General features: G+C 53.4%; 1 protein-coding gene across 1 annotated transcript; it reads right to left on the minus strand.

Annotated features, from left to right (window-relative positions):
- Positions 1–739: 739 nt before the first annotated feature.
- Positions 740–12,436, minus strand: arl2 (ARF like GTPase 2). Its single transcript, XM_043682739.2, has 5 exons — positions 12,345–12,436; positions 8,426–8,536; positions 6,481–6,643; positions 3,669–3,749; positions 740–1,761 (listed from the first exon to the last, which is right to left on the minus strand). Exons 1-5 carry the CDS (start codon positions 12,407–12,409, stop codon positions 1,627–1,629), a joined length of 555 nt encoding a protein of 184 aa, XP_043538674.1. The 5' UTR covers positions 12,410–12,436; the 3' UTR covers positions 740–1,626.
- Between the last annotated feature and the right edge of the window lie 1,081 nt (positions 12,437–13,517).

A 13,517-nucleotide genomic window follows, 5' to 3' on the forward strand; every position in this document is an offset into this window, starting at 1 on the left:
CAAACTGCAAATATTAACCAAGTCAGACCAGCCATTGAATGGGACAGCAACACAATGGCTGAATGGCCTACTTACATATAGAGTTATAGAATCCCTACAGTGTGGAAACAGGCCCTTCAGCCGAACAAGTCCACACCGACCCTCTGAAGAGTATCCCACCCAAATCCATTCCCCCTACCCTATTACTCTACATTTACCCCAGACTAATGCACCTAACCTGCACGTCTCTGAATGCTATGGGTCATTTATCATGGCCAATCCACCCGAACCTACTATCTTTGGACTGTGGGAGGGAACCAGAGCACCTGGAGGAAACCCCACACAGACACAAGGATAGAATGTGCAAACTCCACACAGACACCCGAGAGTGGAATCGAACTCGGGTCCCTGGCGATGTGAGGCAGCAGGGCTAACCCACTGTGCCACCCTTTTCTGGGTGCTTGGTTTTAATTAACAGAGGGGTTCGATCTCTGCCTAATATGAAGACGACAAGATAATCACAGAGGTGGCAAAGTATGCAGAACAATGGTCAAAACGTTGTTGGAGCGAAAGCTCCCCTCCCCCGCTCAAGGGGCCAAATTCCCCGGGAGAAGTCTCAACCTTAGAAACACTCAGGGCGAGAGAGTTCGAGGGAGGAATGAGATGCAGAATTTCTGTCGAAAACTGACTTGGTGAATGACTTAATGCCAACAATTCATTGGTGAACGTACACAATATGGAATGATTCAACACAGAGAAGCCAGTTCTGTTTTTCTTTAAATGTAATGTTCTGCACTGTAAAATAATTTAAACAAGAGTTAACCAGCAAGACAATACAAACAAAGTCATCAGTGCCCTTCCCACGTTCTGATCACCATGCTGGTGGACTCAGACCTCCCCACAGTTGCCACGGAAACTGGGCTCAAAACACAAACGAGCGACAAAATGCCAACAGGAGGCACCCTGGGCAAGACCACGGCTTGTGCCGCGTGCCACAAATCACCACACCCACAAACAAAGTGATGGGGCAGGGAGGTAAAGAGGGAGGTAAAGAGAGAGGTGGGGGAGAGAGGAGGTGTCAGATAAGTGACAGGGAGGGTCAGGGAGGTAAAGGAAGGATGGGGAGGGTATGCGACAGGAGGAAGGAGGATGGGAGAGGGAGTCAGTGGGAGAAATGGACTGGCAGGTTGGAAAGCACAGGGAAGAAGGGGGCGAAAGACAGATAGAGACAGCTGGAAAAAAGGATGGCTCAATAAAGGGAGAGAGATGGTTCTATCGCATCGGTACAGGCATCCCGAACACTGCTCAGAAATGAAAGTGACCATCTTCGCCACAACAGGCCTGTGAAACCAAGTGGAGTTTGTGACGGAAGTGATCCAGAATTGTGTCCCCATGTCCACAAGAAAAGACATTTACATTTTATCAAAGCGAACGTTTTCCCAGGTGACATTTCTCTACTCCCGGCGTTCAGGACGTTAGCCACCGCGTTCAAACTCTGTTTATACCATCCAGTACTCTTCCATCTCTCAAAATACAAACCAAACACAGCAGGTGTCAGACGGCCTGTGTGACAATCACATTGAGATAGGTGGGGGTGGTGCTGTAGTGACAGGGGGAGGGGGGGTGTGGGGAGCTGGGGTAGCGGTGTCAATCCGCAGTAAATATTCGGCAGGATATGTCGTCCATCAGCCAGTCAATTCCAGCCAGCAGGTTCTCCCCAGTCACTGCGCTGCAGTCTCGGATACACCAATGGTGGGTCTTAATACTGTCAAGGTCCAGCGTCTGTGAAACAAAGTGGAGGTAGGGAGGGTGTTAGGAGGTGTGAGAAAAACACATCAACGACAATTTGCAATCACGCATGTGCCACTCACAGAATGAAACGTCCCAAACATTTCACGGCAAGCCACGCCGCGGTATATTTTGACAGGATACCAAAAGAAACTGGCACCCCAGAGGAGGAGAAGGGGAGAGGTTTAGGGAGGGAATTCCAGAGTTTAGGGAGCCAGGCCAGCACAGCTCCTGAAATGGTGATAATGACGGGAATCGAGGGGACGCTGAAGAGGCCAGATTAGAGGAGCGTGGAGATTTCAGAAGGTTGGATGAGCACTTCAGACACACTCCTGTTCATATACGTTCTTCACACACTAGCTGAGTGACAGGAGACAAGAGAGTTGGGTGGAGTGGGGTTGGGGTGGTGAATGATCAGGCTCTAACCAGAAGGATATAAGGAGTGGAGTTCTATAGGCTCTGTTTTGAGACCTCAGCTCTTCATTGCCTTTACTAACAATTCAAGGTGATGGGATAGGGAATCACATATCTACATTTTCCAATGATATTGTGCACAGTGCAAATGATAAGGAAGTGCTAAGAAATTCAGTGAAACAGAGGTAAATGGAATTCTATGGGGTTATATGTGACATCGTTCACTTTGGAGCTAAAAGAGGTAGAACGGTGGTCTTTGTAAATGGGAAAGGCTTGAAGTGGTGGAGGACCACAGAGACTTTGGGGGTCCTGGTAAACAGATCATTAAAGTGTCCCGAACACAGTCAGAAAATAATCAGGAAGGCTGATTATTTGGTTGTCATCTGGCTGGCAATCAGTAACTAGTGGTGTGCCTCAGGGATCAGCATTGGGACCACAATTAGTCACAATTTACAGAGATGATTTGGAGTTGGGGACTACGTGTAGTGTGTCAAAGTGTGCACATGACACGAAGATGAGTGTGCAGAGGAACATTGATACTTTAAGTGAATGGGCATTGGTCTGGCGGGTGGAATTAAGGACTGTTACTTGAAAACAGTTAAAAAGTTTCAGCATGCTGCTATGCAGAGGGACCTGGTCTGCAGGTACAACAGGTAATTAGGAAGGCAAATGGAATTTTGTCCTTCATTGCTAAAGGGATTGATTTTAAAAGCAGGGAGGTTATGTTGCAGCTGTATAGCGTGCTGGTGAGGGCACACCTGGAGTACTGTATGCAGTTTTGGTCTCCTTACTTGAGAAAGGATGTACTGGCACTAGAGGTGGTGCAGAGGAGGTTCACTAGGTTGATTCCGGAGTTGAGGGGGTTGGCTTATGAGGAGAGACTGATTATACTCATTGGAATTTGGATGAAAGGGGGGGGTGGAAATCTTATAGAAACATATAAAATAATGAAAGGAATACATAAGATAGATGTAGAGAGGAATGTTTCCCACTGGTGGGTGAAACTAGGACAAGAGGGTACAACCTCAAAATGAGGGGGAGCAGGTTTCAGATTGAATTGAGAAGGAACGCCTTCACAAGGAACGGGTTATGAATCCGTGGAATTCCCTGCCCAGTGAAGTAATTGAGGCTACTTCAGTAAGTGTTTTTAAAGGTAAGATAGATATGTTTTTGTACAATAAAAGAATTAAGGGTTACGGTGGGAGGGCAGGCAAGTGAAGCTGAGGCCACTAAATACCCGAAGAGTCATTACTGAGCAAATGAATGCTGTATTTTGAAAAAGGTGGGGGGGATGGGGTTGGGTGTTTGAAGGCCTTTGGAGGAAAAGGGGAGGAGGAAATCGATTAAGGATTGAAAGGGCTCATCTCACTGAATACAAAGCGAGGATGGTGATAATGGGCCTGCAGATGGGTAGACAGAAAACAGGGTGGCTCTGTCTGCTCAGAGGCTCCCATGAGCATGAAAACATTGTCCAAACCAGCTCTTACATCTTTAATGGCATCCGAGGTCAGTGCTCCAGGCAGATCCTGCTTGTTGGCGAACACCAAGAGAGTAGCTCCAGCCAGACGCTGTACAAAAGAGGAAGCAGATCATAGAGAGTTGTTAAACAATATTTGACACTGCAAAGGGTCGGTCAGAGGGCGAGAAACCTTCCGCAGGAGCAGGCAGCTCTCCTACACTCTGAGCCAAGCTACCATTCTTTTCTTTGGCATGTGACATGGGGTATTCAGCTGTGAAAGGCTTCACGTTCAGGACCACAATCTTCACTTTCAGAAGACTGGTCAGATGTTCACAGACAGAGGATGTCAGCAGATATCGATCACTTCCAACACCCGTAGCCCAGCCCCAAAACCCACTGCCCCGTTACCCGCATCCCACAGGTCCCTCAGTACCAACGTAGGGCCACCAAGCCAGAGCAACTCAGGCACAGCTGAGTACGTTCCCAGAGATGGCTGGCTAAATCAACATTGGGAGTATGTTTGGTTTTGGGGGGGCGGGAACAGCTATACACATGCCCAGTCCTTTTGTTTAAGAAACATTCCTCTGACTGTACTTAACAGCCAACACATAGTGCCTCCCCTTTAATCACAACCAATCACAAGGTGCACTGACATGACAAGCGCAGTGCTCCCCCCACACTGACCCTCCGACAGTGCGGCGCTCCCTCGGTACTGACCCTCCGTCAGTGCGGCGCTCCCTCGGTACTGACCCTCCGACAGTGCGGCACTCCCTCAGCAGTGACCCTCCGACAGTGCGGCGCTCCCTCAGTACTGACCCTCCGACAGTGCGGCACTCCCTCAGCAGTGACCCTCCGACAGTGCGCGCTGCCCCCGCATTTACCCTCCGACAGTGCAGTGCTCCCCCCACACTGACCCTCCTACAGTGCGGCGCTCCCTCGGTGCTGACCCTCCGTCAGTGCGGCGCTCCCTCGGTACTGACCCTCCGTCAGTGCGGCGCTCCCTCGGTACTGACCCTCCGACAGTGCGGCACTCCCTCAGCAGTGACCCTCCGAAAGTGCGCACTGCCCCCGCATTTACCCTCCGACAGTGCGGTGCTGCCCCCGCACTGACCCTCCGACAGTGCAGCGCTGCCCCCGTACTGACCCTCCGACAGTGCGGCGCTCCCTCAGCACTGACCCTCCCACAGTGCGGCACTCCCTCAGCACTGACCCTCCCACAGTGAGGCACTCCCTCAGTACTGATCCTCCGACAGCGAGGTGCTCCCTCAGCACTGACCCTCCGACAGTGCGGCACTCCCTCAGCACTGACCCTCCCACAGTGCGGCGCTCCCTCAGCACTGACCCGCCCCAGTGCGGCGCTCCCTCAGCACTGACCCGCCCACAGTGCGGTGCTCCCTCAGCCCTGACCCTCCCACAGTGCGGCGCTCCCTCAGCACTGACCCGCCCACAGTGCGGTGCTCCCTCAGTACTGACCCTCCCACAGTGCGGCGCTCCCTCAGCACTGACCCTCCGACAGCGAGGTGCTCCCTCAGCACTGACCCTCCGACAGTGCGGCACTCCCTCAGTACTGACCCGCCCCAGTGCGGCGCTCCCTCAGCACTGACCCGCCCACAGTGCGGTGCTCCCTCAGCCCTGACCCTCCCACAGTGCGGCGCTCCCTCAGCACTGACCCGCCCACAGTGCGGTGCTCCCTCAGTACTGACCCTCCCACAGTGCGGCACTCCCTCAGCACTGACCCTCCGACAGTGCGGCACTCCCTCAGCCCTGACCCTCCCACAGTGCGGCACTCCCTCAGCACTGACCCTCCGACAGTGCGGCACTCCCTCAGCACTGACCCTCCCACAGTGCGGCGCTCCCTCAGCACTGACCCGCCCCAGTGCGGCGCTCCCTCAGCACTGACCCGCCCACAGTGCGGTGCTCCCTCAGCCCTGACCCTCCCACAGTGCGGCGCTCCCTCAGCACTGACCCGCCCACAGTGCGGTGCTCCCTCAGTACTGACCCTCCCACAGTGCGGCACTCCCTCAGCACTGACCCTCCGACAGTGCGGCACTCCCTCAGCACTGACCCTCCCACAGTGCGGCGCTCCCTCAGCACTGACCCGCCCCAGTGCGGCGCTCCCTCAGCACTGACCCGCCCACAGTGCGGTGCTCCCTCAGCCCTGACCCTCCCACAGTGCGGCGCTCCCTCAGCACTGACCCGCCCACAGTGCGGTGCTCCCTCAGTACTGACCCTCCCACAGTGCGGCGCTCCCTCAGCACTGACCCTCCGACAGTGCGGCGCTCCCTCAGCACTGACCCGCCCCAGTGCGGTGCTCCCTCAGCACTGACCCGCCCACAGTGCGGTGCTCCCTCAGTACTGACCCTCCCACAGTGCGGCGCTCCCTCAGCACTGACCCTCCGACAGCGAGGTGCTCCCTCAGCACTGACCCTCTGACAGCGTGGCGCTCCCTCAGCACTGACCCTCTGACAGCGTGGCACTCCCTCAGCACTGACCCTCTGACAGTGCGGCGCTCCCTCAGCACTGACCCTCCGACAGTGCGGCACTCCCTCAGCACTGACCCTCTGACAGTGCGGCACTCACCCGCACTCACCCTCCGACAGCAGGGCGTTCCACCAGCCCTAACCTTCAGACTGTATGTGACTGGGGAACGTTAACCTATAGAGTCAAGCCTGTCCAATTTGGGCTGTACAGATTCCCAAGCCTGGTCCCAACTGGTGACCAGTGAGTTGCGCAAAGGACAACCCTGCCTTTCAGAAGATCCCGTAGCCCAAGTCCCAGGCAATCTTCGATTTCCCAACCTGCACCCTTGCGCACCACCACCCAGATTATCAGGTTTGTACCTCTTCCTGTAGTAGGACGGAGAGCTCGCTTCTGCAATCGTCCAGTCGCAACCGATCGGCACTGTCCACCACCCAGATTAAACCATCTGTGCTCTCAAAGTAGTTCCTCCAGTACGATCGCAGTGACTTCTGACCTCCCACGTCCCAGATATTGAGTTTGAAACTGGGGAAGGGAAAAGGATCTTGTTACAGAGACCAATCGGAGAGCATTGGCTGCTCAATCCAGAGTGCACTAAGAATGGCACTCACAACCAAATAATGATGAGCCTCAGGCTCGTGACGTGGCTCACTTGCACCTTTTTGGAGGTTATACATGTTCACATTTGGGACATTGATAAAGACCGGCGGGGGGGGGGTGCTGGTTTCCTGGGGCACTCCCCTTGGCAGACAATTTGCCAATCACTCTTCTCATACAAGTCAAATTTGGCAGCACTGCTGCCTCACAGCACCAGGGTCCCAGGTTCGATCCCACCCTCGGGTGACCGTCTGTGTGGAGTTTGCACTTTCACCCTCGTGTCTGCGTGGGGTTTCCTCCAGGTGCTCAGGTTTCCAGGGATGTGCAGGTTCGGGTGGATTGGCCGTGCTAAATTGTCCCATATTGCCCAGGGATGTGCAGGTTAGGGTGGATTGGCCGTGCTAAATTGTCCCATAGTGCCCAGGGATGTGCAGGTTAGGGTGGATTGGCCGTGCTAAATTGCCCCATAGTGCCCAGGGATGTGCAGGTTAGGGTGAATTGGCCGTGCTAAATTGTCCCATAGTGCCCAGGGATGTGCAGGTTAGGGTGGATTGGCCGTGCTAAATTGTCCCATAGTGCCCAGGGATGTGCAGGTTAGGGTGGATTGGCCGTGCTAAATTGTCCCATAGTGCCCAGGGATGTGCAGGTTAGGGTGGATTGGCCGTGCTAAATTGCCCCATAGTGTCTAGGGATGTGCAGGTTAGGGTGAATTGGCCGTGCTAAATTGTCCTATAGTGCCCAGGGATGTGCAGGTTAGGGTGGATTGGCCGTGCTATATTGTCCCATAGTGCCCAGGGATGTGCAGGTTCGGGTGGATTGGCCGTGCTAAATTGTCCCATAGTGCCCAGGGATGTGCAGGTTAGGGTGGATTGGCCGTGCTAAATTGCCCCATAGTGTCCAGGGATGTGCAAGTTAGGGTGGATTGGCCGTGCTAAATTGTCCCATAGTGCCCAGGGATGTGCAGGTTCGGGTGGAGTGGCCGTGCTAAATTGTCCCATAGTGCCCAGGGATGTGCAGGTTAGGGTGGATTGGCCGTGCTATATTGCCCCATAGTGCCCATGGATGTGCAGGTTCGGGTGGATTGGCCGTGCTAAATTGTCCCATAGTGCCCAGGGATGTGCAGGTTAGGGTGGATTGGCCGTGCTAAATTGTCCCCATCGTGTCCAGGGATGTGCAGGTTAGGGTGGATTGGCTGTGCTAAATTGCCCCATAGTGTCCAGGGATGTGCAGGTTAGGTGCATTAGTCAGGGGTAAATGTCGAGTGATGGGGAATGGGTTTGGGTGAGTTACTCTTTGAAGTGGGTTTGTTGGGCCGAAGGGCCTGTTTCCACACTGGAGGGATCCTATGATGATCTATAAAATGACTGGTCCCTCTGAAATCTGGCAATCTTGTATCTGTCCTGGCGAGTGCAAGACAAGAAGATTTGGAAGCATGTTTTTTTTTTACATCAGCAAGACTCAACAGCGTGCTGTGGCTGTGTCGCAAAAGGATGGGAAAGCAAGACCAGCTTCTGAGAGTACCCGACCTCCATGTGGTAGCCGATTCCCAATACCACATGTGGGCGTCCTGTCCTGAGAAGGGAATGTGTTGATGTACGAGGGGAGAATCCTCACCCGATTTTTCTCTGTACAATTCCCCAGAGAGAGTTAATACCATTCCCCGAAACCCCGTTGGATCAGACAGAGGAACAGCGGTTCTGTAAATCTTACTTTCTGTGCTCCAGGGTCTTAATGTTGAATCCCAATGTGGGCGAGATGGTGTCGATATCTTCTCCATTGAACTTTTTGAGGATGGTAGTCTTGCCGGCATTGTCTAGCCCACTGGGCCGTGTGTTAAGGGAGAGCAAGGACAGTAATGTGTTGGTGCCTGTCTTATCCCACCGGCTGGAGTAGGGTTAGAGGGAGGAGAGAGAACTGGAGAAGGGAGAAATCGACGGTTTCTGGGCTATAGGACCCACTGTCCACATCGAGCATGAGAACTCTGATTCTGAACGAGTCCCGCTCAGAGTACAAATGCGTTACCAGTTACCAATGAATAAATCAGGGTAAATAATCCACAGTAGATATAACATTGCAACAGGAGCAGGTTATTCAGCCCCTCTGAGATGTTCTGCCATTCATTTAGTCCAGAAGACCTCACGACTAAAGGATTGCAAACTGAACTCCACAAGATCAGAATTAGAAAGTGTAAAGGTGAGAGGGGAAAGATTTAAAAAGGACTGAGGGGTAAGTTTTTTCTCGCAGAGGGTGGTGCGTGTATGGAACGAGCTGCCAGAGGAAATGGTGGAGGCTGGTACAATGACATTTAAAAGGCACCTGGATGGGTACATGAATAGGAAGGGTTTAGAGGGATATGGGCCAAACGCTGACAAATGGGACTCGATTAATTTAGGATATCTGGTCAGCATGGACCATTTGGACTGAAGGGTCAGTATCCATACTGTATGAATCTATGACTTTTTTTTTAAAAAGATTAAATTAGCTACAGTGTGGAAACAGGGCATTCGGCCCAACTCGGAGCAGAATTCGACTCAAGTTCTACTCCATCATTCAATGAGATCGTGGCCGATCTGCTAATCCTCAACTTCACCTTCCAGCCTTTTCCCCAAAACCCTTGCTTCCCTTTTTGATTAAAAGTCTATCTCAGACTTGAATATACCCAACGACCTAGCCTCAATAGCGCTGTGCAGTACAGAACTGCACAGATTCACTACCGTCCAAGAGAAGGAATTCCTCATCGTTGCCTTAAATGGGCTCTCCCAGAAGGGGAAATAGCCTCTCCACATCCACCTTCTCAACTCCCTAAAAATCTTGCATGCTTCAATACGGTCTCCTCTCATTCATTCAAACTTCAATGAATACAGGTCCAACCTACTCAATGTCCCCTCTTAATATAGTCCCTCCATTCAGTTATCAGCCTCGTGAACCTTGGCTGGACTATTTCCAATACCATTATAACTTTCGGTAGATATGGAACTAAGACTGCTCGGTATTCCAGCTGTGGTCTGACTCGTGCCTTGCATAGTTTTGCAAAACCTCCCGACCTTTACCTTCCCGCCTCAGGCAACTGACTGTGTGGAGTTTGTATGTTCTCCCCATGTCTGCGTGGGTTTCCTCCAGGTGCTCCGGTTTCCTCCCACAGTCCAAAAACGTGCAGGTGAGGTGAATCGGCCATGCTAAATTGCCTGTAGTGTTAGGTGTAGGGGAATGGGTCTGGGTAGGTTGCTCTTCGGAGGGTCGGAGTGGACCTGTTGGGCCGAAGGGCCTGTTTCCACACTGTAAGTAATCCATTCCTACTGAAATAAAGGGCAACACTCCATTTGCCTTCCCTATTACCCGCTGAACCCGGGAACCCTTGCTCTTTGTGATTCACTGGTGTGGATTCCCAAATCCCTCTGTTCTGAAGCTTTCTGCAGTCTTTCTCCATTTAAATAATATTAGTATCCCCCATGGTTGCTGCCAACCCACATTACATGCCAACTACCAATTTTTGCCAACTGACAATCCGTCTGTGTGCTTAAATTCCACCCATCTGTCTTTGTTCCATAACCCCCAAACCTCCATACTGGACAATAATCCCAATCTCACTGCCAGCTTTTTTGCCTGGGAGATTTCCACACCTGGTTATGTGAGGAATACTACCTGACATTCACCCACCTCCCTCCCTGCACTCCCCCAGCCCCGCCTTACCACCACACAACTTAACCTTTTAATCCAGGGGAAATTCTGATGAATCTGCACTGTACCTGCCCCCACTCCCAACCCAACAGCCAACCTATCCTTTCTGAGGCAGGGCCCCCCCCCCGCCGAGTCAGGCAGCTACTCAGGAACAGAGAAGGAGCTGGATATAATAAAAGCTTTGGCCCGTTGAGTTGCATTTGGAGTGCTGGACCAGGAACAGGGTGTAGGACCCTCCATTCAGGCCATCAGGGACAGGCAGCTAGGAGTCAGGCTCAGGAAGCTGGAAGAATACTGTATCCCTCTCCATTTTACTCAGTCAAACACACACTACTGGACAAACAGGAGTTACCTGCTAGGGCCCTACATCTCAGTCTGCTCACCATATCTGTGAGGCAGAATTGGGCTGTCTGAGCTAAAGCTAGTCCCAGTTTGACATGACCAATTCACACCAAAACCTCAGTCCAGGTCCTGTCCCGAGTCCTCTCCCAAATATTCAAACCACAATCGCACGATTTCCCTCCTCCAGAGGCCACATATTTTCCTCTTTCCCACTCAATCTCCCCCTCCCCAGGTCCTGCTGATTCTCCTCATGACCTCATCCATTCCCTACCACCCACTCCCTCCCAAGATTTCATCCCTGCTCCCTCTTCCAAGACTGTATCCGTTCTTCCCATTGCCCACACTCTGCTTCCCTTTTAGCTGCACAGATCCAGTTCGTTCTCCCCAGATTCTGCCCCTCATCTCAGCCACACCCACACTCCTCCAGATCCATCCCCTCACTATCACTGGACGAGACTCACTCACCCCAGATCCTGCTCACTATCATCCTATCATCACATTTCTCCCACTCATCCTGGACCCTGCTCGCTCATCCCAAACCCCTCCCACACATCCCAGATCCTGCCCCTCACCCTTGACGGACTCATTTTCCTCCAGCTCCCTACCAAAACTATCATCGCTCCACACTCACTCACCACAGTCCCCACCCTCGCTATCCCTGCACTGCTCTAACTGACCCCAAACGCCTCCCACTCAACCCAGACCCTTCAAACTCTCCCCAAATGCCACTCAGCTCTCCTCCAGAACCCTCCCACCTCTAGACCACCATCTCCCTCCTCCTGTACCCACCCTCCCCCTGGACTCCCATCTTTCCCTCCTCCCGTACAATCCCTCCCCCAGACCCTCATCTTTCCCTCCTCCCGTACAATCCCTCCCCCGGACCCTCATCTTTCCCTCCGCCCGTACAATCCCTCCCCCGGACCCTCATCGTTCCCTCCTCCCGTACAATCCTTCCCCCGGATCCCCATCTTTCCCTCCTCCCGTACAATCCCCTCCGCTGCACCTCCATCCTCCTTCTCCCGTACGATCCCTCCCTTTGGACCCCCATCTCCTTCCCATCCCCAAAAACCCTCCCACCTCCTGGACCCTTACTCCCATTGGACCCCAACCACCCTCCCCCGCACGCTCCCTCCTAAACCCCTGGACTCCACCTCCCACCCCCAAACCCCCACCTCCTACCCCCTGTACCCCGACCTCCCACCTCCCCTGTAACCCCCCCCAGTTCCCCCCACCCCCCTCCAGTCCCTCCACCTCCTACCTCCCCCCAGGTCCCCCCCACCTCCTACCTCCCCCCAGTTCCCCCCCCCACCTCCTACCTCCCCCCAGTTCCCCCCCCACCTCCTACCTCCCCCCAGTTCCCCCCCCACCTCCTACCCCCCCAGTCTTCCCCCCCCCACCTCCTACCTCCCCCCAGTTCCCACCTCCTACCTCCCCCCAGTTCCCCCCCCACCTCCTACCCCCCCAGTCTTCCTCCCCCCGCCCCGAACCTCTCTCCCAGTCCCCCTCCTAACCCCCCTTCCCCCCGTAACGCGGTGTTTTTGAGTGCGGTGATGTATTCCCTCCCTCACCCTCCCCATTTGCCCCCAGCTTGTCTCCGTGCTCAGGATACAGCATCAGGAGCCGCACCTCCCGCTCTTTCTGCTTCATTTTCTTCAGGATGCTCAGGAGCCCCATCCCCCAGCATTGATCAGCCTCGCTCCGCGCATGCGCCGACACCCTGATCTTAAACCCCGCCTCACCAACGCCCTACCCCAATCGGACGCGGGGCCGGCGCGGCTCACGCTCCCTATTGGACGGCGATGCTTTACCCTTCCCCAATGCCCGTCCTCTGCCGCATTCGTTTGGCTGCCGTATCTGTCGATCACCCGTCCCCAGCCAAATGCCATTACCGATTGGACAAGCGTTGTGTCAATCACCTCGCGCCTGTTCCCCGATTGGTTTCGCCTTCCGCCCGCCCCTTGGTTACCGCCAACAAGGGTGCGAGGCGGTGCAAGAAGAGCCCCAGTCGACCGGGAACAAGTACCACAGCGCCACTCACAGCTCGGCGATTGCAATCAATAGTGCATCTTCGAGAACCAGTGCGCTCTGTGAGGGGCAAATGAAAGAGAATGGGATGTGCCATACCTCTGAATAATAATAGAGCGAGCTCCAGGGCCAGAAGCAACATATGTAGTAGGAGCACATTAGGCCATTCAGCCCATCGAGCCTCCTCTACAATTCAATATCATACCAGAGCCTCAACTACACTTTGCCGCGGAACAGTGTGTGGGGGCAGTCCGTGGGTCCATCAAGACCACACCAACCCTCCAAAGGCCATGCCAGCCAAACCCACCTCATTCCTACATTCCCCACGACTAACCCATCCGCCAAGACACAGGGACAATGGATGTAGGTTTACTTGCTGAGCGGAAAGGTTCATTTTCAGATGTTTTGTCACCATACCAGATAACATCTTCAGTGAGCCTCCGAATGAAGCAATAGTGGTATAGCCCACTTTACATGTTTGAGTTTCCTTGGATTGGTAAATCTTTTTCTCAGGAGCTAGTAAATGAGATCCAACTCTATCAACAAACACATTGACTTGAATCCAATTTACCATCCCCGGAGAAAAAGAACAGGAAATGACATCCCCATATGAAATGATGTCACCCAGGAAATTCAAACATATAAATAGAAAGCGGGCTACATCACCAGTGTTTCATCTGCAGGCTCACTGAAGATGTTACCTAGTAGGGTGACAAGACATCCAGCTCAGCGAGCAAACCTACATCCAGAGCCTCAA

The sequence above is a fragment of the Chiloscyllium plagiosum genome, unplaced genomic scaffold (genome assembly GCF_037043375.1).
Source record: "Chiloscyllium plagiosum isolate Xiang-an unplaced genomic scaffold, Cpla_swu_hap1 HiC_scaffold_46, whole genome shotgun sequence".
In the NCBI taxonomy this organism is placed as follows: domain Eukaryota; kingdom Metazoa; phylum Chordata; class Chondrichthyes; order Orectolobiformes; family Hemiscylliidae; genus Chiloscyllium; species Chiloscyllium plagiosum.